A 26,551-nucleotide genomic window follows, 5' to 3' on the forward strand; every position below is an offset into this window, starting at 1 on the left:
GAGAACAAGAAAATAGAGAAACCTATTGATAAGTCAGATGAAGATAAAACACTAATAATGTTAGCAAAGATAAAAGCATAAATTATAACAAATTATAAGTTTATATTATTAAGTATGAAAGTGCTATGGTGGTTTTTGTAAGAAAATAAAAACTGCCAAAAGTGACTTACAGATAGCTGAAAAAAGTAGTAACAGTAGGTAAAATTGAAAGTTAGAAATCTACTCCTCAAAATGCCGGACCCAGATAATTTTACAGACTCCTTCAAAACATTAGGGAACATATAATCCTTATGTTAAATAAACTGTTTTCACACATAAATATTGACTATTTCCCATCTCATTGTACTTGGATAATATAATTTAGATACTAAAAACAAATAGTAAACCAGTATATGTGACTATACTCACCAAGTAGAGGTCAATTCATTTTATGAACATTAATATAGAAATCTTAAAATATGAGTAACTCACATCTAGAAATATATTAAAATAACAATTTACTGTGTGCTCGGTAATGTGCTAAGCAGTCTATATAGATTATCTCAATCTTCTAAGAACCATAGTAAGGAAACAGGCTAAAAAAATTCATAATCAAGTGGAGTTTATACTAAGAGTGCAAGAATTGCTTGACTTGAGGAAGATCTTTTATATAATTCATTATGGTATAGTGGTTATTCTATCACTCTCATATAAATTTATCTTGTTAATCTAACTCTAAAATGTCCTCTCTGATTTAAAATGTAGTTACATAAACGTATGATTAAAAATATAAAATAGCAGCATAACTGTTAGAATAGCTTTTCTCTTATATAGTCATTATTAGTCTATTTTATAATATATTTGCAGAAAATTTTAAGGAAATGCCTCATTCATAGTCATAAGTAAAAATGCTATTGTCAATCATGATAAGATTGAAAATTCTGAGAAAAAACATTTTAAAAATAATTCTCTTCAGTGCTTTTCTGTCTTACAAATAGTTTTTACAATTTTAAATCCTACCCTTTAAAAAAATCTGTACAAATGTCTATTTTCTGTAACCTAGGAATAATCTTTGTTTCTTAGGTACAAACTGTTTTGAAGCCAGTTCACCAGAAGGAAGGACAAGAATTAACTGCTCTGCTGAATGCTCCACATATTCAGGTAGAAAATGGACAGAGCATTATCTATGTGGTTTTTCCAGCATTCATTATCACTTTGAATCAGTCTCTTGGACTAACAAAGAGCTCAAATATTATGTAGCCTGTTTTGATTGTTGTTGTTGTTCACTCAGTTGTATCCAACTCTTTGCAACCCCATGGACTGCAGCACTCCAGGCTTCCCTGTCCTTCACTATCTCCTGGAGTTTTCTCAAACTCATGTCCATTGAGTCGGTGATGCCATCCAACCCTCTCAGCCTCTGTCATCCCTTTCTCCTCCTGCCTTCTGTCTTTCCCAGCAACAGGGTCTTTTCCAGTGAGTCGCCTGTTTGTATCAGGCGACCAGTATCAGGGGGCCAGATACTGGAGCTTCAGCTTCAGCATCAGTCCTTCCAGTGAATATTAAGGACTGATTTCCTTTAGGGTTGACTGGTTTCATCTTGTTGCTGTCCAGGGAACTCTAAAGAGTCTTCTCTAGCACCACAGTTCAAAGGTATCAGTTCTTCGGTGCTCAGCCTTTTTTACTGTCCAGCTCTCACATCCATACATGACTACTGGAAAAACCGTAGCTCTGACTAAAAAACCATAGCTTTGATTGTTTACATCACAAAGTAATTATTGTTGGATTATATACTTTTCTACTTAAAATTAACCACATTATTTTTGAAACAACTTATTTACAAATTTCTCCTTTTTGGTTATGTTTTTCTGTAAATTTTAATTATAATGTTGGACCCTTAAAGTGATTCTGTTTTTTGAAGTTTTTTAGACTTTCATAACTCATCCCAGAGTATTCCCTAGTGTAACTAACACGTTAGTTAGCTAAAAAAGATAACAGAGCTGCATCTGTACTTCAGTTGGAAACTTTGGAAACAGATCTGAATATATAATTAATTATAGCACTTTTAAGTGTTTTATGAGCAGGATACTTTGTACGTGAGTTAGGTTAAAATCTCTCTACAGAAATAAGTCATGTTGTTACTTGAAATGCTTTGGGTTTCTTTGAAACAGGCACTTTTACTGGCCCATGATAAGGTCGCTGAGCAGGAAATGCAGCTAGAGCCTATTACAGATGAGAGAGTTTATGAAAGCGTTGGCCAATATGGAGGAGAAACTGTAAAAATAGTTCGTATAGAAAAGGCTCGAGATATTCCATTGGTAAGTGTTCCACATCTCTGATACGAGATCCTTTCCACACGGAGATCTTCTGTATAATTGAAGACCCTTTACATTTCTGGTAGTTTCTCTCTTTTGAGGCTAATTTTTTGGAATTCTTTTATGTTCTTGCTCATACTCCTTATTAGTCTGAGAAGAATCTGTTCATCTTTTCTCACCCATAATTTGATGAAAAAATAGGTTGTGAAGTAATTGCACAAAGAAGGGACAGGTAATCTGCTTCATTATTCTTCCAACTTTTTAAAAAACAAGTTAGAAATTGTGATCATTTCGTTCAGTGTAATTACTAACATACTTCACATATATTTAGAAGTATGCATTGTTTAATGTTAATATTTTATAGTTCTTATACGTAAATGCTTTTTCTCTTAGTCTGCTATTATTACCTTAATTTTTTTCCTTTTTATTTTCAGAGAAATATTCTTGAATCCTAAGATCTTAAATTTTTCTTGCATAATATGGTATGTGAAGTAGGGACTGTATTTTATTAAAAGGCAGTTTATGTAACAAGGTTTTATTCCCCACCAAAAAAAAAAAGAAATTGGGAAAGTTATGACAAATTTTTAAAATAAAGATTCAGGAGAAAAGTGTTACAAACTGTCTCCTCTTAAACTTTTTTCAGATTTCCATTTTTTGACTATATATTTCAGTTGTGCTTCTGATTTATATCATAAACATTTAATAAATATTAGTGTGAATTGGATACAGCTATAGTATTTAATATTTTGATTATTAACCAGATTAGTATTCATCTCTTCATGATATTTTGAATTTAAAAAGATTTTCAGTTACAAGTCATGTTCACTGATTGTACCTAAATATAGTATAACCATTTGAATAGCATCTACCATATAAAGAACAAATTTGATTATAGGCTTTCACTTTATTTTTGAACAAGTGCATTTTTATGCTGTTGTATGCTTCAAAAGTCTGATTTTAGAATTTTAACAAATAGAATGCTTCTGAAGCAGAAAATGTGGAGGAAATGATAGCTTTCAGACTATTGCCATGGTTACTGTATGTAAATAAATTTTTTTCTCCAGATAAATGAAGGCTAATATTGTTAACTAGAAAAGTAAGAATTTTAAAATGAGGAAATAAAAATGCATTTTTTAAAAAAATTGACTTGAATTTTTTTGTTTTTTAGGGTGCTACAGTTCGAAATGAAATGGATTCTGTCATCATTAGTCGGATAGTTAAAGGGGGTGCTGCAGAAAAAAGTGGGCTGTTACATGAAGGAGATGAAGTTCTGGAAATTAATGGCATTGAAATTCGGGGGAAAGATGTCAATGAGGTTTTTGACTTGTTGGTAAGTTGACATGGGTAGAAGGATAATTGGTACAGTCTCAAAAATTGTTTCCTTCAGTAGACTTCAGAATTTTAAAAGCATATTAAAACTAACTGTTAAGATATCTATATAATTTCTAGCATAATTTTCACATATAATTATTTCCATAATATTTACTAGTAGCATTTTATTCTTGCGGGGACACTACTAAATTTTATTTATACTGTTAGGTACATTTTATTTGCCTCTGAAATCACTAATAATAACTCATTAAATCATTCAAAATATATGCATTAAGTGCCTCCTATGTGCTAGCTGCTAGGGAAACAGTAACAAAATGAAGTTCATACCCTCATGATTTTTTTTCTCATTTTCTTTATTATCTACAATTGATTGTTGTTTTTTCCAACAGTATTAGATAATAACAATGGTATAGCTCTACACTGTTCACTATAATAGCCATTAGCTACATGTGCTAGTTAAATTAGTTATTTAAATTAAGTAAAATTCAAAATTTAGTTCCTCATTCATGTGTGCATGCTAAGTTGCTTCAGTCATGTCCAACTCTTTGTAACCCTATGGGCCATAGCCTGCCAGACTCCTCTGTCCATGGGATTTTTTTTTGGCAGGTGGGTTCTTAAACACACTAATGCCACCTGTGAAGCCCTCAGTAGCTGCATTTCAGATGTTCAAGAGCAGTGTGTTACTAATGGCTACCATATTATGGTGTAGATTAAAGAACATGGCATTAATTCTGTCATCTCAGAAAGTTCTGTTAGACTGCTGGTATAATCAGGAAGCAATTTAGAGTCAACTTTTGAGGGCAGTTTATGATCACCTCATATATACTCATCAACCACATTTATAGACTTATTTACTTAATATCAGTTCTTATATTAGAATTCCTCCTACCTGTGGATATCTGTTGTCAGATTTAGAAAACATCCTCACATTCTTATTTTTACCCAGTCGCATTCATTGCTTGGTAGCACAAAGTACCAGAGGTTATTGTTCTTAGATCTTGTTTTATTGGCTGCTATCTCCAGATTGAGTACTGTTTCAATACCATTCCCTACTGTGTCAGGACCATAAGTGTGATTACTGTCTAGGCTGGAGGTATCTGAACAAGGCAGGCAGTGGTGTACAGTTATCCCTTGATATCCAAGGGGAATTGGTTCCAGGGCCCTCCATGGGTACTAAAATCCATGGATGCTCATGTCCCTTACATAAAATGGCATAGTATTTGAATGTAACCTACACACATCCTCCAGTATATTTTAAATAATCTCTGGATTACTTATAATACCTAATACAATATAAATGCTATTTAAATAGTTGTCTGCAGATGGCAAAAACAAGTTTGCTTTTTAGAGTTTTCTGGAATTTTTTTTTTTTTTTCATCTGCAATTGGTTGGATTCACAGATATGAAACCCATGAATATGGAGGGCCAACTATACTGGAAGATAATAGAGAACCTAGCAGTAAGACTATGTACAGTTAAAATACAGAATGAATGACAGAGACAGAGCATCTAGGAAGTAAGAATATTTGTATATTTGCATCACTTTTCTAATCCTAGTCCCAATTACCATTTCAAATTCTACTGTACTAAAATCCATGTATGTCAGAGTAGATAGCCAGAAGTGCTATAATATCTTCCAGCCCTTCACTGTGGAATCGTCCTAAACTTAAACTGAATGGAAAACAAAAACCCAAGACTTAAGGGCCAAGTGGCTTTTCCCAGTGGACCAGAGAACCAAAATTGTTGCATGCCATATGCCTAATATGGCTCTAATATAGCTCTAATAAAATGGAGTCCACAAAAGGGGTAATTTGTGCTTCCTGATAAAATGGGATTCATCTTTACCAATTTCTTTTTTAAGTCTCCTTGAGGTTCCAGTATAGTCCAGCTTAGGAACTGTTGATCATAAGATCATGGAATGATTTTCATAAATACAGCTTTTTAAAATAATGTGCTTTTTCTGTTGTAGTCTGATATGCATGGTACTTTGACATTTGTTCTGATTCCCAGTCAACAGATCAAGCCTCCTCCTGCCAAAGAAACAGTAGTAAGTGATTTTTTTTAATGCTCCTTATTTTATGATGGCTACTGTTTATATTTTTCTTAATTAATAAACTTTATTTTTTGAGAGTAGTTTTAGGTTCACAGCAAAATTGAGCAGAAAGTATAGAGTTCCCACATAATTCCCACAGCCTCCCTTGCTGTCAGCATCCCACATCAGAATGGTGTATCTGTTACATTAGAGAGTTGATGGTTTCATTATTACCCAATGTTCATAGTTTTCTTTAGGATTCACTTTTGGTGTTGTACTACATTCTATGAGTTTTGACAAATGTATAATTACATATATCTGCCATCATAACCTACAGAATCATTTCGTTGGCCTAAAAATCCTCTATGTTCTGCTTATTCATCACTTCCTCCCTGCTTGACTCATGACAACCACACTGTCTTGACTGTCCAGTTGTAACTGTTGCTTCTTGACCTGCATGTGGTCTCTCAGGAGGCAGGTAAAGTGGTCTGGTACTCCCATCTCTAAGAATTTTCCAGCTTTTTGTGATCCACACAATCAAAGGCTTTAGCATAGTCAGTGAAGCAGAAGTAATTGTTCTTCTGGAATTCTCTTGCTTTTTCTATGATTCAGTGGATGTTGGCAATTTGATTTCTGGTTCCTCAGCCTTTTCTAAATCCAGCTTGAACATCTGAAAGTTCATGGTTCACATACTGTTGAAGCCTAGCTTGGAGAATATTGAGCATTACTTTGCCAGTGTGTGAGATGAGTGCAATTGTGCGGTAGTTTGAACATTCTTTGGAATTGCCTTTCTTTGTGGGATCTTAGCTTGCTGACCAGGGATTGAACCTGCACCTACTGTATTGGAAGGCAAAGTCTTGATCACCAGGAAAATCCCCTCTTCTCCCTGTAGGAGACTTAAGAACTCTCTAAAGACTGGGAGCATGACTGAAGTCTTGATTTTGGGGGTCTGGGCTGGGAGAATAGAGATGTAGTTTTAGGAGAATTTAAAGACTTAACAGAATACTAAAATAATAGTTCAGGGAAACAAAGCATAGAATTAGCCATTAGCCCAGTGGTATTAATAATTGAAATATTAAGGGTCCCAAATAGTTTTTTTCCTTACAATGAATATCTGCTTGATCCCATTTGTGTACTAGGCACTGTGCAAATAAATGTTCACTCACTTTATAGTAATGAATGTGTTATAGTTTGGGGTAAATGTTGAGATGGAAATCAGTAAATATAAACACTGAGAATAAAAAAAGAGGTGTGGGATTGATTATATAAGGTTGGCAGGAAAGGCCTCCAGGAAAAGGTGACATGAAGCTGAGACCTGGTAGGATGAGATGAAGCCAAGCCTGTTAACTGCCAGAAGAAGAACTTTCAGGTGTAATTTCCAAAGAACTTTGTGTTTGGAAAACCCATGGGAGTGGAACCAAGTGAGGGAGTAGAAAGGTGGGGAGAGCATTCTAAGATGAGGCTTGAGAGGTAGGTAGGGCCAGGTCAAGTAGGTCTTGGCCATGGCAGGAAGTTTGGATTTCAAATACAGTGACATCTGATTTGTGTTTAAAAACAAAAACAACTCTGGTTGCTGGGTAGAAATTAGATTAGTAGAGCCAATAATGGAAGCAAGGAGATTTAGGAAAGTGTTGCTGAAGCCAGTATAAAGTATGATGATGGCTTAGATTTCTATGATAGCAGTGACAGTGGAGAAAATTATGCAGGCTATGTTCTGGAAGTAGCAATGACAGGACCTTTTAATGAGTGTGGAGAGTAATGGATAGGGAAGAAGCAAATATGCTTCAACAACTGGATGAATAGTGGTGCTGCTTACTGAAGTGCAATGTGGAGGAAAAACTGGTTTGGGGAGAAAAATCAAGAGGGAGATGCCTGAGAGGCATTCGGGTGTAGATAGCAAATCGATAGAATTAAATACGTTGTTGAGTTGTTAAGTCATGTCTGATTCTTTTGCAACCCCTTAGACTGTAGCCTGCCAGGCTCTTCTGTCCATGGGATTTCTCAGGCAAGAATACTAGAGTGGGTTGCCACTTCCTTATCCAGGGGATCATCCTGACCCAGGGATTGAACTGGTATCCCCTGCGTTAGCAGACGGATTCTTTGCTACTGAGTCATCATTCTGGAATTCTACAGAGAGATCCAGGCTGTACTTACATTTATTGTGGGGAGATCAGGTCAAGGGAGCAGTCTGTTTATATATACTTCATGTGTTTGCAAAATATTCTAAAGATTTTTAAAAACGATAGGTTAAGGATTGTTCACAGCCTATGAAGATAATTGGGTTGAAAGAAAAGATTGAGAACCACTACCATCCAATATACTTTTCTCTTAGAAGTATAGAATGTATTATATAATTTTCACCTTAATTTTTTTCTCATTTGGAAGAAGATCTTAAGTTTTATAATGCAGTAAAATGTTTATAAATATATATTTTATCAGAAGGTGAAAAATATTAATATTAATTTCAGTGGACAGTATGGACAGTGAACAGATGGACATCTCTCTTCAGGATCAAACAGTTGCTTTATTTGCTGTTGCCCTCAGGTTCACTTTTTTGTCTGCCTACTACTAAACATCAATTGGATACCCACTGATACCCCAAATTTCTCCTGTTAAATATGGAAAAGAACAAGTAAAGATCTTACTTTTGGGGCTTCCCTGGTGGTCTGTCCAGTGGTTAGGAATCCACCTTGCAATGCAGGGATCACCTGTTTGGTCTCTGGTCAGGGAAGATCCCACAGCTGCAGGGCAGCTGAGTCCACAAGCCCTAGAGCTCGTCCTCCAGAATAAGAGAAGCCGCCACAATGAGACGCCCTGAGCTGCAGTAACCCCCATTTGCTGCAACTCGAGAAGGTCCAGTGTAGCCATAAATAATAAAGAAAATTATTTTAAAAACTATTCCTTCTTGAATGGGCGTCGGAGAGGAGAAATCTTAGAATGAAGAGGAGGAATTTAAAAACTGTTGCTTGACATTGCAAAGGCTTTTCTTGATGCTGCCTTAGTATTCATTTATTTTTTACTTTGTTGGGTCTTTGTTGCTGCATTGGCTTTTCTCTAGTTGCGCTGTACAGGCTTCTCTTGTTGTGGAGCACGGGCTTTAGGACAAGTAGGCTTCAGTAGTTGGGGGCTCTCGAGCTCTAGAGCACAGGCTCAGTAGTTGTGGTGCTTGGGCTTAGTTGCTCCAAGGTATGTGGGATCTTCCCAGACCAGGGATCAAACCTGCATTGGCAGGTGGATTCTTAACCACTGAGGCCACCAGCGAGGCAAAGAGAAAAATGTTGGGTTGGAAGATAATTGTGTATAAACAACCCTGTAATTTAAAATTTAAACACATGATTTTGTTTGAATTAGAAACCAAACATTGTTTTGGTCAGATATACTGTACTGATGCTACTGCATGGTGAAGCCCTGGAGCTTTCCTGTAGGGGTCAGAGTCTCTCCTTCATTTAAAAGGACTCTGTTTTCCTTTGTATGGGAAAGGAAAAAAAGTAGCCACTACCCTGAACTGAAGAGGTAAGACTGCTGGATGTAACTTCTGGAACTGTAAGAACTGCAGTGGAATGCCTGTAGGCATACTTAAGGGATATTGCAGGTTCCAGATCACTAAAATAAAGTGAGTCATACAAAGTTTTTGTTTTCCCATTGCATGTAAAAGTTATAATTACATTGTTCTGTAGTTTGCGAAGAGTACAATTGCATTGTGTCTAAACAAACAACAAATATACACTTATTTAAAAATACTTTATTGCTTAAAAATGCTAACCTTCATCTGACAACACAAGGTTGCCACAGACCTTCAATTTACACACACACACACACACACACACACATATATATATCTGCAAAATGAAATAAAGTGAAACACAATAAAACAATACATGCCTATATATAGATAGAAGTCACAAAAAAGGCACATAGTATGTGTTAAGGCAATACTCAGACTTTAACTCAGTCAGTTGGTTAATTTCTCTGGTGTGAAATAAACTTTGCTCTCAGTTTTAGAGTACATTTTAAACAGCACTAAATAAACTTGTCACATAAACAAAGTATGTCCTCTCTTTTCCTCTTCCAGTCAACACAACGAGGGGCCCATTCCAAACCAACTAAATCTGAATGGTCAAGCGGTGATACCTAAGCAACAATAGGGAGAAAAACATCTCTGGGTGATTTTGTCTGCCTCTGGCAAAGGTCATAGACTTAGATACAGCATCTTCACTGGTCTATTTAGTTTCCCTCAGGATAATAATTCCCTAAGATTTTAGGGTACATCTTAAATGGCATGTATGTAGCAATTATCCAAGGAACTTAATTAAAATACAGAATCTGAAAGTTTGAGATGTGGTATAAGAAGTCAGTATTTTAATAAACATCCCAGTAAGTGTTCTGAGCAAAACACTTTGAAAACAGCATGCCGGGTATTGATTTCAGAAAGTGATTTGATAAAGTCATCCATCAGGTTGACAAGAAGTCTGATTTCATAGATCTCTGAAAAGCCTGATAATAAAATGAACTCCCCACCACAATAAATGATGCCTATAGTTTCATATGTAGATTTCCAGGATTGTTAAGCTAAAAGGCAACAATTTAAATAGATGTGGAAGCATTATTGATTAATAGGAATAGTACAAGCAGAGATTTTTTTTATCATCCTATATATTATATGCTTCTCATGCCAAGGTTATAAAATTCTATGTATAATCTTTTTACCTAGTCTCTCAGCTGTGTTTTAACTTACTACTATCGTGTATAACTCTAAAATTCAATTTTATCAGATTTCATATAATCTGCAGATTTTGGAAATGCCACATGCCACTTGACCAGGTTGGATAAAAATTACAGATAGGAATTAAGGAGAATATTGATTCCTTTATACCTTTTAAGAAGTAAGGATACTTTGTTATAACTTACAGAAGTGTATTGGAGAAAATACTGTAGGAAATAATTGGGCTTTTAATAAGGTTCATGTGAATTCTTACCTATTTCTAGTGCTGAGAGCATAGCAGGTTTTAGATACACAAAGCACAGTTAGCAAAAATTTTAGCTTGTAGCACTAACAATATTTCAGTGCCTACATACAGAACATGGTAGGAATTGGTTATAAACTTGATTTAGGTAATTTTAGCAGTTTGGGGTTGATTATATATGAACCTAGACATAGTCCTTTAGAATAGACTCGGAGTGATCAAGGCACAGTGGCATTGACAGTGTGGTTAAGAAGAGATGATGGCACCAGGGAACCTGACACTTACCTGCTTAGATGACCGATGTGGAGAGGTTTACAGTTTACCTTTCCTGGTAATAGTGGTTTAGAAATTACATACCTTACTGCAGAGTCATTGTTTTCACAAGTCAGGAATGGAGAGGGAGGGACTCTGTTATATTCCTTCTGCTTCTGTCAAACTTTTAAGGCCTGTTGGCATTTCAGCTTGTTAGCAATAACAGTGCAGTGTTTAGCATACTCTTGTACATGTTTGCAATCAACAGGACTGTCTTAATTGAAAAAAACAGATGAGTCTGAAAAAAATTCTGCCCTCAAATACAATTACTAACCTAACCTTGATTTTTTTCAACTTGTAATATCTTTGTGCTGATGAAAAATTTATAACACTCACATTTATGCTAAACATTGTGTTGCCATTTCATTATTGTCCTTACTTTTACCCTTTTTATTGTTTAGATCCACGTAAAGGCTCATTTTGACTACGACCCCTCAGATGACCCTTATGTTCCATGTCGAGAGTTAGGTCTGTCTTTCCAAAAAGGGGATATACTTCATGTAATCAGCCAAGAAGATCCAAATTGGTGGCAGGCCTACAGGGAAGGAGATGAAGATAATCAGCCTCTAGCTGGGCTCGTTCCAGGTAAAAGACAGTATGGTAGAAAGTACGAAGTTTAAAAACACATTTAAAATACAAATCTTCAAAGGGAAAAACTCACTTTTTTATGCCTTTTAAAAAATGATGTAGTTACTTTTTCATTCTGTTGGGTTTTTATGTTGTATCTGTAATATAAGTATCTTGGTGTAAGTCTGACCAGTTTGTTGGGCTTTAGAATGGGATTATCATATAATCTCATCAACCACTCCCATTTGTCCTACTGTTCACTGTAGGTGCATTGAAATTAACCCTGTTTTCAAGGCAACAAAACTTATACTATAGCAGGAGATTATCATCAACTGGGGCATCATACTTGATATCTAGATAGGAATTTGTTAAAGATGTGTGACTTTATTCAGAATCAAAAGAGTAAGACTGCTGAATTTATCTCTTCTAAGATATCTTAGGATAGAAATAAGATGCATCTATCTTTTCATTGAAGAAAACTCTAATTTAGACTATACTAAAATAAAATTAGCTCATATTGGACATTAAGATTATTATAGAAACATATTTCTCCTAAAGTGTGAAGATGATACTTAATGGAATTAGATATGTAGATGTAATTTTTCCTACAAACTGTTTCTACAGTTCTCAGGAGGGTATGGTAGAATGAGAGAAATAAAACCAAGGGAAGTATACGAAGATATTTAATGTGTAAATTATTAAAATTATTTTGTTATTTTTTCTAGATCTGTTATAGTCACATACTTTTAAAAAAATTTAGTGCTCTTAAAAATTTCCCTATGGCCGTAGTTACTTGTTTTATCTAGAAACACAATCAGTCTGTACAGTTGCTGAAGATAACCTGATTTTCCTTAATGCTTTTTATGTGTCTCAAACTCAATATTAACCTTTTTTGCTTGTGGTCTTCTAAAATGCACTAAGTTCAACAGACTATTCCAACATAGATGGAATTTACTTAGTGATTTTTTTAAGAATCTCTGGCCTGAATTGGAAAGAATTAGATATAAAAATTAAGTATAAAAGTAGAACTCTAATTCAGAATTTTCTAACGAAAACCACTTTTATCCTTCAGAAAAAATATACTTGATTCTAAGGTAAATCTCTGAAAATAAGATGAAAATCAGAAACCTTGAAAGCCTCCTATATTGAAATCATAACCCTAAGTGGAAAAACATAACAGGTTTTTCATTTATTTCTATCATGGGTAGCTTAAGGTAGAAATGAAAAATCTTTAAAACATATACATACATACAAAGAAAGAGAGGAATTGAACACAGTAAATGTAAGAGAATATATTGAATGGTGTCTTTGAATCAAAAACTGATGAATTTTATGTAATTTTGGAAAGATAACTCTTAATTTGTTTGATTTGCAATAATTCAAATGATCAGAACCATTGTAAGATCCAGCACAGTACTTTCCACATCAGTTCAGTTCAGTCGCTCAGTGTCCGACTCTTTGCGACCCCATGAATTGCAGCACGCCAGGCTTCCCTGTCCATCACCAACTCCCGGAGTTTACTTAAAGTCATGTCCATCGAGTCGGTGATGCCATCCAGCCATCTTGTCCTCTGTCGTCCCCTTCTCCTCCTGCCCCCAGTCCCTCCCAGCATCAGGGTCTTTTCCAATGAGTCAGCTCTTTGCATGAGGTGGCCAAAGTACTGGAGTTTCAGCTTCAGCATCAGTCCTTCCAATGAACACCCAGGACTGATCTCCTTTAGGATAGACTGGTTGGGCCTCCTTGCAGTCCAAGGGACTCTCAAGGGTCTTCTCATAGTAGATGCTAACTGGAAAGCTTTGTAAATACTGAACTATTAAAACTTCTAGCCTGTGTTTATTATTTATCTTTCTAAATACGTGATATGTAGTCTAATAATACATGTCCTAGGATTGAGTGAGAGCCACGTTGGTACTTAACACCTTAAACATTTGGAGTTTATAATCATAGTTGACATACTCTCATGCAGTGGCAGGAGGATTCAGAAGGGAATATAAATGAACAGTTACTTCTGGTGTCGTCCCTTAGTTTAAAAAAAACACTCAGCTATCCTTTTGTCTTAACTATTTCACTCTTTTTCTTCTCTATTTATTAGGGAAAAGCTTTCAGCAGCAAAGGGAAGCCATGAAGCAAACCATAGAAGAAGATAAGGAACCAGAAAAATCCGGTTGGACTCTTATATTTGACATTAATGAGAGGTTTCTTGGGTTTCCATCTGGAATCAGGTTTAAATTTGCATATCAGAACTGTCAGGGAAGATGTATTCATGGCAAGATGGATGTGAGAAGCAAACCTGCTTATCTCAGGACTGTTAAGAAAAGACAGGATTTAAGTATTAAAGATTATCTTTCTATAATGTCAGATTAATGGAAAACTTTAACTACTTCCCTGAAAAATCATTATTCTATGAACAATGTAATACATGTCTATAAATTTTTAAAACTATTTGAGTTCTTCAATTTGAAATATGTAGCTTTATTAAGGGAAACAAATACCACATTTATACTTATGTTTCTGTCAACAGGAAAACTATGGTGTGCAAAGAAGAATAAAAAGAAGAGGAAAAAGGTTTTATATAATGCCAATAAAAATGATGGTAAGTTCCACTCTCAGATATAGCCATATTTATATCCAAAAGAGGTCCATGTCTAACATTTGAAAGAAATTAAGTGGTATTTTTAGAGAATTTTAACTATGGTCCTGGCCTCTTAATGTAACGTGTGTGTATTTAATAAAGTCATTTAGCAGAAATTATTTTCTTCTAGAAACCTGTGAGTAGTGCAGAATTTTGAAATCTGAGAAAAAGTAGTATAAAAATTAACGGTATGATGTAGCTGTATAGTGTTGTATTGATAGTTTTCTCTTAAATTTTTTTCCTATGTAAACTCTTCATTTACAAAGTTAATACTTGTTCCTAACAAATACTAACAGTATAGATGTATTTTAAGTAAAAAATGAACATTTTGCCTATCGTAACTCATCTCACCTAGGCAACCCATTTCATAAAGTCTGCTGGCTGAATCAGGCACACAGAAGAGTGTTTTAATTTATTGTTAGTGTTAAAAGTTTTTCAGGTTTTAGCTTCTCTTAAAATCAGAAGTTCTGATAACACTGGGCTTATATTCCCGTGTGTCAGCGGCCTACTGAACCTGAATGATGGCTGTTGCCTTTATAGTGGACACCTATCTAGTTCAACAGTCTCCACCATGTCCAATTTTTTATAAACCTAACCTGATATATTGCTTTCATTACCTTCTTGATTGGTCTTTATGGGCTTTAAAATTTGCTACCCCTTCTTTAATTCACATTAGAAACAAGCCAAATAATAAAGCAAAGGAACTGTGTGACTTCCTACACAGTTTATAAGGCTTATTTTTATTCTCTAGTACCTTAAAAGTTTTTGGCAGCATAAATGAAACTAATGAAATGTTATAGATTATTGAAAATTTTGATATCAACTAAACCTGAGATTCTACCTACTATTAATAAATTTTTTTTCCAAATTAAACATCCTTAAAATGCTAATTGATAGATTATGTAACTAAGAATATTTATTGGATTTATAATTTTCTCTATACTTGTGATTAATATCTCTGTTTCTTTATCCTTTGAAACACACTGGAGTTAACTGGTTCAGCTCTAAATGCTATTATACTATAGGAAATTTGCAAATCTAAGTCTGTGAATCAATATATTTCCACAGTCTGATTTTACATGTTAGAAGAAGGAATTCAGAGGGAAAAGCATTTTGAGAAGGAAATGCTTCACATTTACATTTCTGCTTATAATTTGTTATTAAAATTAATATTTTTATTAATGATAATTATCATTTATAATAACTATTCCATTCAAGGGGAAATAGCCTTCATTCATTCACTTCTCAAAATAAATTCCTTGAGATTACAGATTAGTAAGTTCAAGTTCAGATATGAAAATCACCTGTTTAAGTTCTTACAGCTAATACATGGTTGAGTTGGAATCTAAACAAGTAAAGTTTGAGTTCCTACTGTGTGCTCTGTGTTAATCACAGACAAGCTTAAGATGGTCCCCTCTCCCTTGGAACTTAGCTGACAGTCTGACTACACATCTAACACTCTTACCTAGTCAGGTGAAGTAATGAGAGTGAGAAGATGACAGGTCACTAGTTGTCTGCCTTTGTTCTTACCACATGACAACTCTGATTTCATCTGGATTACAGCTTTAGGAATGTTAGTGTGCCAGTTATAATTTATACCTCTTCTTGAATCATGATCACAGGTTAGTATTAGTATTCCAGAATAAGGTAAACATAAATGTAGGAAGTTGGATAGCATAGGTATGCTATGTTTTCAAGTTATATAATCAGAGAAAAGTATTCCAGTGTTCTCTGTTAACCCTAGTCGCAGCACTGTTTGTAAATGTTTATCTGTGCCAGGTATTGTTTTCAGCATACACATTTTCTGCTCTTTAAACCAACCCTAAAATTAAAGTATTGGTATCCCCCATTTTATAAAAATGACAGATCTTATTCTCATTAGTTTATACCTTAGTGCCTCACTCTGTCAAAATATTGTCTGCAAACTAGCTATTTTATATGAACCAGTACAGTTATATTGTATTAAATATTCAAACACAGTGTGAAACAAGAGAAGCAGTAATCATTTCTAGAAGGAGTAATACACTATTTGATTTATTTTCATAATATCCTGCCAATGATATAATGACATGAGAAAATGCTTATGATATAATGCTACACAGTTATTACTTTCTTGATCTCAAAAGTTGTGTTTTTAACCATGATAACTTGTGCTGTTTTCCAATTTTTTGGAAGAACTATGAGTATATATAAATATACCTTTATATATTTATATAAATGTTTATATAAAATATATCTTTATTATACAGCAGTAATTCTGTCTGATGGGCTTAATTTTTCCTTTTTTAAAGATTATGACAATGAAGAAATCTTAACTTATGAGGAAATGTCACTTTATCATCAGCCAGCAAATAGGAAAAGACCTATCATTTTGATTGGTCCACAGAACTGTGGCCAGAATGAATTGCGTCAGAGGCTCATGAACAAAGAGAAAGACCGCTTTGCATCTGCAGTTCCTCGTAAGTTTGGATGCATTCCCGTTTTCCTGTGCATTTCAGTTTACCACTTTAGAACCTAACTGTGTAGGGAAAGTTTTCACCCATTTCCTCAAGACAGTGATGTCCAAGAAATAGGAACTTTGTTTTTACCAAATCTTTTGAGAATTTGCTACTAAAGATAGTCATTCTTGAGTACCATTTTTCTGAGAGTATGGTACTAATTATTTTCTATAAATGAATTTCAATTTTGGCTTCTTATAATCCACTGTTCAGTATGGAATCAGCTCCTGGTTTTTTTTAACTGATGCAGAAGATAGAACTTTAGACCTAATCTCTGAGCTTAGAATTTCTGTTACATAGGTACATAGGTACATTGTATAGTACCTAATCTTATGGGAAAATTGAGTGATAATGTTTTAAATGAAATGCAAAATGAACTAATTTAGAGTGTGAGTATAAAACATATTAAATGTAACTGTTACTAAGATACTAACACCACAGTTTGTTTATTTCTCAATCTAGAAATAAAACCAGTCAATGTTAAAACACACAGGGGTCTAACATTTCCTTAATTCATTATTTTTTAATTTGTATTACAAAATAAATTTTTTTTCTGACTAGCAGAATTATTCCTCACCCTTGTTCTGATCTGTGCTTACTAATTTTGCCTGATTTTGTTTGCCTAGATACAACTCGGAATCGGCGAGACCATGAAGTAGCTGGTAGAGATTACCACTTTGTTTCACGGCAGGCGTTTGAGGCTGACATAGCAGCTGGAAAGTTCATTGAGCATGGTGAATTTGAGAAAAATTTGTATGGAACCAGTATAGATTCTGTTCGCCAAGTGATCAACTCCGGCAAAATATGTCTTTTAAGTCTTCGTACCCAGGTAAAACTCTTTTGGTTTAGAGTGTTGAACTTGTATTTTGGTCCAAGAATCACAGGACCTAATTAAGTTCTCATACAGATTTTTCACACTGATTCTCTACATGAACTCAGGTTGCTAAATCACTTTCAATTTCCTCAGAGTGGAAAAGACATATATTACATACTTGCCTATATATAAATGTACATATTTTCGGAAACTTAAAATACAGTAACTGTTGTGCTGGTAGTACTTTAGTATTTTAAAGGTTATAAAAGAATTTTCCTTTCCCATATGAGAAAAATTAGAATAGTGAGAGGTCATTTTTATGGTTTTAAATGCCATCGTTCAAGTATTAGCACTGTAACGAGTGGTTGGTTGTATCTAATGAAACAGCCATTGCTTTCCATTATCTGTCATACAAAGCAAAACCTTCAAAAATTACTAACAATTGCTTTTTAGATTTCTCTTAATTTTAGAAATTTTGTATTTTTAAGATTGTGTTTGTTGTGATTTTTTTTTCTTGATTGTACAGCTTTAGCATAAAACTTTCCTTAATGTGGTGGAATCTACTTTGTATGTCAACTCAGGAGATAATAGACAGTGGTTATTAAAGAGATGTATATGAGAGAAAATTGACTCCAAAATGGCTTTCTTGAAATAGTAATTAGGTTTTATTTTTCAGTTAACAAAAGAGCTTATTAGTCTTTGCTATTCAATTATAAACATTAGATTTAAGAAAAGCATCCCTGTTTTTATTTTCACTAAATTCCTTAAGAATTCTTTATTTTGGCTAACAGAATTACCAAAGAACTTAAGAGTAGTTAAGCATATTGTCTTAATTACTGTTTTTAGATAGAAAAGGACATGTCCATATAATCCCCCTTTTTGTGGAATGCTTCACTTTAGGGACACAGAGTTATGCAAAGGCAAGGTGAAAAACTATAGTCTTTTAATTCAGACAGTCTGCTTTTTTTTTCTTGGATGTATTTTTCCAGAATTTTTTTTTTTGGCATGTGTATGGGAAGTTTTTCTCTGATTCTTTTTGCATTTAGATTGTGGCATATGGTTAAGGTGACTGCTCATTTATAATTGCTTCAAAATGGATTTTTAATGTTATTATAATCTGTGTATGATCTTACTAGCAGAGTATTTTATCATCATGTTAAGTCTTCATTTCACTTTTGGTACACAATATATTCTTATATTGAATGGTAGGATCTTTTCTTTCTGTTTTTTGTTTTTTCTGAGTTTTTAAATTATGAAAGTATGATAACACATCTATAGGAGACTGGAAAATACATGACAAAGTTACATATAGTTCTATATATTACAATTATTTTTTTAAATAGATAAATCAAGGTTTTTAGTTGGAGTTTCAGTATCAAACTCTCAGGTCTGTCTTTGCTTTACAGTCCTTGAAGACTCTACGGAACTCAGACTTGAAACCATATATTATCTTCATTGCACCCCCTTCACAAGAAAGACTTCGGGCATTATTGGCCAAAGAGGGCAAGAATCCAAAGGTAAAGTTATTATTATACTGTTACACTACTCCATTAAAAGTAAACATGAAAAGCCATGGCTTAATATGTCACAGTGCTTAAAAACTACATCAGCTTAGGCTTTCAAACTGATTATTCTTTCTGCCATGTCACTTTCCCCAAAACTGCCATACTCGCCTCTGGTTGGATTTAGGCAGTTCTCCAAAGCAAGGAGCTTCTCTTGTTCTGCATACAGTTCCTGTTGTATTCCAAATGTATGGTAGCCTTTGACATTTCTTAAAACTTCCGTCATCTTCACACAGATCCATGTTATTTCTGATTTTTTAAAACTTCCGTGTCCTCTTCACACAGATCCATGTTATTTCTAACAAGGATTAGATGACACCTTCTCTCTACCAGATATTCTCAGCAGATTCTTAGGGATTAACCCACATTCTCTGCAGATACTTCATATATGCCGGGATCCAAAGTTGAGTGCTCTTGCCTTTCTCTTCTTTTTTCTGATTGAAATTTTATGTTCTGTTTGTCTTCTGCCTTTGAACTTTTCATATGATCTGAAATGGAAAATTTTTTTAAATTATCTTATATTAGATGCTGAGTGTGATTGAGGTGGTCCATATTATACCAAATGGTACTAAAAATTGAATGATACCGTGATATATATTAAAGCATTGATATTTTACTTATTTGACATTTTATTTAAACATATGATATGAAAACCATCAAGTGACATGCTATATCACAGTAACAAATACTCTTCCTTGTTCTTAGCAGATTCCCTAAATGGTTCTATTTTATAAAGGAATCACTTAGAGCTCATTTCATTTGCCTTGCCTCTAAATTTCCTTAAAAGCCGTGTGTGTGTGTGTGTGTGTGTGTGTGTGTGTGTGTGTGTGTGTGTGGTGTGTGTGTGTGTGTGTGTGTGTGGTGTCCGACTCTTTGTGACCCCATGGACTGTAGCCCACCAGGCTCCTCTGTCCATGGGATTCTCCAGGCAAGAATACTGGAGTGGGTTGCCATTTCCTTCTCCATAAAAACACACTACTCCTCCCTCAAATCTCCTTAGAAGTCACAACATAACACCTCTCCTTTTCTTTGGTTTTTGACTATTGACCATATCCACCAGCCTTCTTTGTTCCTTCCCAGGATATCTTTTTCTACTCTAGAAAAAGATTTGTTTTATAAACAACCTATATGGTGTTTATTTTTCAATGTCTTAGACATCAGGGACTTCCCATCCTTTATATTGAGCATAGCTCAGTTGCTTTGTTACAGACGAAGGCCAGCTGGTTAAAGTCATGTTTCGCTGCGCTTTCATTTTTGAAGTCACAAAAGACCGTATTTGACATGATTCCATTATTTGGAATGTCCAGAATAAGCAAATCTATGGAGATCAAAAGTAGATTAGTGGCTGCTTAGGGCTGAGGGTTGGGAGAAAATGGGAGAGGCTGCTATTGACCATGAGGTTTGGGGGGGAAGGGGAACAGGGCACGGAGAGTGGAGGGTGATTGTTCTAAAATGGATTGTGGTGTTGATTGCACAACTTCTCTGTGACTACAAAAAAATGTTCAAGTGTACATTTTAAGTGAGTGAACTGTATGAGTCCACCATTGAATTGGTTGCAGTTTACCATTAAACGGGTGAATTGTGAATGAATTATATCTGAAGAAACCTGTTATTAGGGCAGAAAAAAAAACGCAATGGACTTTTGTATAGACATTGAAGGTTGTTTTAGAATTTGTGTGGAAATTTTAAAGAATAACCAAAACACTTTAGAAAAAAGTTGGAAGCCTTTTTGTTTTCTTTATTGTTTGTTTTCCATTTCATTGAGTTACCTTATTTTTATTCTTCCTTTATACTTACTTTGGCTTTAATTTGCACTTGCTCTTCGTTTCTGAAGAAAACATGATTTTTAAACCTTTTCTAATACGAAGTTATATATTTTTCATTATCATTTTGTTAGAAATATTTCCTAATTTCCTCTGTCATTTTCTTTCTTTAATCCATGGGTTATTTAGAAGTATCTAATTTCCCCCTATTGGAGATTTTAGAATGGTTTATTGATGTATAATTTTTTTTTTTAATGTCTTAAGATTTTTATATTACAGACCTGCATCTCTGTACATTTTTCACAGAAGGATCATTACCAGTATCTCAGATAGCCTGAGTGTGCAAAAATCTTCAGAATAAGAATACCATAGTTGCTAAATAACTTTTACCATGAACAATAATTTCTTCTTCTCCCCCCAACCCCCAATTATAAACATTTTATCCTTCAAAATACAGCTCTCCTGAGTTGTACTTCTTGCAGAAGTTCAAATCTTTACATCTAGAGTTCTTTGGGTAAGTTTCACTTCCATACCTGCCAGAAATGTGTAGGGCTCTCCCTGCCACCGAGGGCTTGTGAGCATACAAGCTGACGCTGTGGGAACAGCTTTTTTGCTTGTGAGCCAAACACGACAAACAGAATCCACCAGATGTATAATTTCATTGTGGTAAGAGAACATATTCTGTAAGATGTCAGTCTTTCAAATTTTGTTGTCTTATTTTATGACCCAGTATCTGTTCTGTCTTGGCGCATGTTCCTGCACACCAGTAAGAATGTATATTTTGCAGCTGTTGGGTAGAGGGTGATGTATCTGATTGCTTTTTATGTTTTATCTCCTTTGGTAATTAATAATGCTTATCACACAATAGAAGTGTTAAGTAAAAACTGATCCTAAATTTTAACTCTGTGAAATAGTGTTAGCTAAGAAAGTAATAGTGTTCTTCATTGAATGCACAACTTAAATAATCAGTTATGTTGTTACATTCTGAATCTGGTTTTGCTATAATGGGGTCTTAAGAGTGGTAAACTAAGTGTGAATTATTATGGTCAATTTTGCCTATAGATAATTTTTTCAGGCCAAAGGTTTTTGAGCAAAATCATTTTGTTTCAATTTCGTCATGAATTGTAGAAGAATTAAAATATAAAGTACCAACTAAATTATATGTCATTTTTGGCAAAAAAAAAAAAATACTTCAATTTGATAAGGAAAAATTTAGGATTAGATACTCATGTGAATCTATGTAAGATGTGCAGCTTAACATTTACATTTCAAATCTAGTAACACAAAGTTTAGATTCTGAGTTCTAGAATGTTCTTTCAGTAACCTTGAGCTTTGGGTAAACATAAGTTGTGACCAGAACATCACAGTGTGTTCAATTACAATAGTGTAGTAGCTTCCTGCTGGGAAACAAAGGATTCTGTGTGCCAGAGCCAGCTGCACAACATTCCAGAATGAAAATTAGCCACACAAGAAACCAACTCAGGACAAGCCAGAGCTATCATATTTTTCGTATGTTTTCCTACTGTTATAAAAGTTTGACTGGTTGAATGATATAAATTGCTTGATACTGTGGGTCCAGTATATTTTGGATGTATTGCCTCTATGACTGAGACATGTGGACATTTAATTAGTTCTCTTCATTGATGGGGTGCTTTGGGGGCAGTTTCACTTTCTTGGACACCTGTGCTTGATCATCAGAGGGGTTCTGGATAAGTTTTGCATATTACCTTGCCATCTGCTTGTCTGTGAAAACACTTGTTTCCTTTTCATGTTAAAGTAGCCTGCTGTATTTGGCTTCCCAAACTCTCTTAGGATACTTGTTTTTGCATCTTAAAAGACCTCCTTTGTGTATTGGAATTGTCTCTCAACTTAAAGCATTAGACTATTTCCCAAAAAAACATAGATTATTAAAATCTTGGATTTCCAGCATGTTTTCATTAGAGAAAGATGCCCATTCTATTGATCCTTTTCTCATGGTATTTACTCTTCTAAACTCTACAACAGATATAAAAGGCAGGGGCTCTTTATAAGAGCCAGTATAGGTGGTTTTTAGGGTCCTACCAGAAAGGTTCACTCTGTTACAGAAGACATTTTAGGAAGAGGTTATGATGACCTAAAATGTTTGAAAATGAGTGTCTGTAGAGAATTCAGAGTTAACAGTCTGTGCTCTTGAAGCCTCTTGTCTTGTGGATAAGACAAACACATAAAACCTACAAAGCAGTATAAATAGGTTATGAAAAGAAAGTGAAAGTCACTCAGTTGTGTCCGACTCTTTGTGACCGCATGGACTATGTCGTCCATGGCATTCTCCAGGCCAGAATACTGGAGTGGGCAGCCTTTCCCTTCTCCAGGGGATCTTCCCAACCCAGGGATCAAACCCAGTCTCCCACATTGCAGGCGGATTCTTTACCAGCTGAGCCACAAGGGAAGCCCATAAATAGGTTATATATGATATGCTGAGTCACAAATGATTTGCAGTGAGTGTGCTGAAGAGCCCAAAGCAGAGGGAATCTCTGTGGCCATGACAGGGTTTGGGAGGAGCTTTGAAGTTGAGTATTTTGAGAGACAGAAGGGAAGCAGTGTGTTAAGGCCACTTCTTGTTTTTCACCCATCTCTGACTCATTGTGAATTTTGGGAAGGGATGGTTTACCTCATAGTTTTTCATCTTTTCTTTGCAGCCTGAAGAGTTGAGAGAAATCATTGAGAAGACTAGAGAGATGGAGCAGAACAATGGCCACTACTTTGACACAGCAATTGTGAACTCAGATCTTGATAAAGCCTATCAGGAACTGCTTAGGTTGATTAACAAACTTGATACTGAACCTCAGTGGGTGCCATCCACTTGGCTGAGGTGAAGGAACACATTCATTCTATAGCAGGACTGGACTTGATCTGGCAGACTGCCCATAGGAAGATAGCCCTGATACTTGAGCACGTCTCTGAGAAGGTGGCAGGCAGTGTAAACTGTAGACCTGTTCTTAAATCTTGAACTAGTGAGAAAAAAATCCCCTTAAGCAATTTGTTAACAGCAGTCTTTATTCTTTCTGTACCTGGCTTTAGAGGTTCTTGCCTCAGATGGGGATTTTAAATGGACCTTTTCAACAGAGCCATTCTAGTTTATCCATGGTAAAAGCCTTTTAATTCTGTTTTCATCTAACCAAGTCTTTTCTGCCTAGTCATATTTCCACAAAAACGTGTATATATACACAATGGTCTGTGTTTTACACTGCAATAAATATTAATGTTATTTAACAGTTAATTTAAATGATTTCATGAGAATTTGGGAGTGAGGGGGAACTGTGCTTCTGTGCACTGGGCAAGACAACAGTATTTGGCTAGAAGATTGGTTTAGTCATCAGAACTACTTTAAAAAAAAAATGGTGCCACTTTGGTCTGGAGCTATGTTAGCGTTGAATTCATTTATATGCCTTTTAATTCTTAAAAACATTCCATTAGAAGAACCAATTTTTTAGCTCGAACTTTGTGGATCAGACTTCACTGTAGACTCTGATCTAAAACATAGACAACATATGCTGATCTTTTTAAAGGTATAATGAGCTTTTGAATTTTTTTCTTAAATTGTCACAACTGATTTGGTAACTTCCTTTTCCTGATCTGCATAGTACAATAGAATGTATAAGTTATATTTTTATGAATGGCAGATATTCATATAAACTGTGTTGATTATTAAAAGTTTCTTCCTCATGATGCAGGTTTTTACATACATGAGAGGACATAGCACATTTGACGGTTTTTGCATTTTATATATGAGCACAGTATAATTTGATGACTGTGTTACATATGTAGGTAATAAACTGGAATTCTGTGATCAATATAGCTGCTGTACTGTATACTAATATTTAATAGGTTGACAAAGAGGTCATTAATTACATTGTTCAGCATTGGAATAAAATTATATGAGAGAAATTATATGACAGTTGACTTTGAGATCGGAAGGAAAAAATGACCTGAAAGTCATTTGAACATTTTAGGAAAAGAACACTGCAGGGGAAAAGTTAAGCATATAGAAATATAGAAAGAAGTAAAAAGCATATAGAAATAGGGTTTATCCTCAAAAAGTCTGCCTCTTATGACCAGAATGCAACAAGCTAAATCATAAAACATTTACGCTAATGGATTTTCATACTGTCTCTATAGCTTGAAGCTTTAAAAGTCAACTTCTGCAATTGGCATGGAAAGTTAATTTGTAATCTCTTCCAGGCTTAGGGGATGGTGTGGTGTGTGACAAATAACCTCAAATATGAATGTCTTGATTTTATTTTTATGATGACTACAGCTACAACAATTCTGTTTCCAAAGCTAAACACTGGAATAATATTGAATTGTCACTTATTAACATAAGCAACTTTTTAATGAGTAGTTTGTCTTGGTGTCATGTATATATTTGAGTTTTTCTCTTTTGCATAATATTATTTGAACAAATGTAGACTGTTTATATGTTGCCTTTTTCTGTTCAACTTTGTGTGGCCTCAAAATTGGCTGTAGAGTAGGTCTTACACAGAAATAATGTTCCTTAGGAGGAAAGTAACATTCCTGGGTTGAGGGAAGGAATGCCATACATACTGTCTCTTCAGGTCTGAAACACTCCAGTTTATGGCAGGAAAATGCAAAGGTCACAGTGCTTTTCAGCAATGAAAACAAAGGACTGTAAGTACTAAATCTTTTCACTTTTCCAATTTACTTTCTCCTTAGGAATGAAAGGTAGTCTCTGTGGAATTTTGTGAGCTGCTTAGCATAACTGACAAGTGTTTTCAACCCTAAGGTCTAAAATGTAGTTTCAGTCAAATTAGAATTGAGATTTTAGGTGGTGTCAGTAAGTGGCTACCACGCTAGTCTCCTAGTTAGCCTGCAGACCACAGGGCCACACAACGGCCATGTGCTGTGGACTCGGGCATGGCTTTCACAAGCAGATTCAAGAACCCTACCGAGGCACATGCCATGCCATAATATACTCTTAAAAGTCTAAGGTGATGAGATATTTCAGGGGTCATTGAAATCTTATGTAATTCTCTCCTTCCTCATCAGCAGTGATAGAGGAATAGAAATGTTTATGTCCCACACTTTCTTCAGTCCTAGTGATATGGATGTGCTGGTACTCATCCCAGTCCCTCCAGAGTGAAAACTGAGTTGTTGCTGACTTCTTTGAAAGAAAATAGAAAAAAACCTTGCTCCCTACCTAGCTGTGCTATATACCACTCTGGCCAATTCCATTTCCTGGCCTTCTTGTGCTTCTGATTGGAGACCCCAATGTTGGGGAGGTCTTAACCACTTAACAGGAACCATACCAATAGCTAATGAAATGCACATTAGTTCAAATAATAACCTTCTTTACTAAATTTTCTTAAGTCAGAACGAATAGAAAGGAGAATAGTTTTTAGATTAATCCAGATTTGCTTTCTATGAAAATCTAATATCTGGATTTTTTTTTTTCCCTTTTCTCATGGCCTAAGGAATAATTTGAATGTAATTTTGTGAATGTGTGTGGAAAATATAAACCAGGGATTTAGCCTTAATAAAGGTAACTTTTTGGACACCTGTTCTTAATCTTCCTTTGTACTTTACCTTGCCTGTATCTGCACTCTTGTTGAGATGTAATACTGCACAACATAATGTAAAAGTAAAAAGTAAAATTATGTTTCAAATTTTAAAACCCACTGACTCTCTCTTGTGTGCTTATATCCTCTGCCATTCAAGGTTTCAACACAACTGAAATGACCCACCCATTTTCAAGTTTTGCTAGCCAAGTCCATTGGAACCTCTGAG

The 26,551-nt window shown here is 34.9% G+C and overlaps 1 protein-coding gene across 8 annotated transcripts in view; it reads left to right on the plus strand.

Moving 5' to 3' along the window:
• PALS1 (protein associated with LIN7 1, MAGUK p55 family member) overlaps positions 1–26,551 on the plus strand; it is an 82,642-nt gene that overhangs the window by 47,935 nt on the left and 8,156 nt on the right. For 6 of the 8 annotated variants that reach the window (XM_070469522.1, XM_070469521.1, XM_070469527.1 and 3 more), the window contains 11 exons: positions 1,063–1,140; positions 2,148–2,294; positions 3,460–3,621; positions 5,593–5,670; positions 11,333–11,516; positions 13,591–13,662; positions 14,020–14,091; positions 16,422–16,589; positions 17,255–17,457; positions 18,849–18,959; positions 23,446–24,600. In XM_070469522.1, the coding sequence (XP_070325623.1) occupies positions 1,063–1,140; positions 2,148–2,294; positions 3,460–3,621; positions 5,593–5,670; positions 11,333–11,516; positions 13,591–13,662; positions 14,020–14,091; positions 16,422–16,589; positions 17,255–17,457; positions 18,849–18,959; positions 23,446–23,622 (1,452 nt within the window). In that variant the 3' untranslated portion in view covers positions 23,623–24,600. Of the gene's footprint in view, positions 1–1,062; positions 1,141–2,147; positions 2,295–3,459; positions 3,622–5,592; positions 5,671–11,332; positions 11,517–13,590; positions 13,663–14,019; positions 14,092–16,421; positions 16,590–17,254; positions 17,458–18,848; positions 18,960–23,445; positions 24,601–26,551 lie in introns of those variants that run through there. The other 2 variants (XM_070469528.1, XM_070469526.1) reach the window with 2 other exon arrangements.

This window comes from Odocoileus virginianus, chromosome 6 (assembly GCF_023699985.2).
Source record: "Odocoileus virginianus isolate 20LAN1187 ecotype Illinois chromosome 6, Ovbor_1.2, whole genome shotgun sequence".
Classification (NCBI taxonomy): Eukaryota; Metazoa; Chordata; class Mammalia; order Artiodactyla; family Cervidae; genus Odocoileus; species Odocoileus virginianus.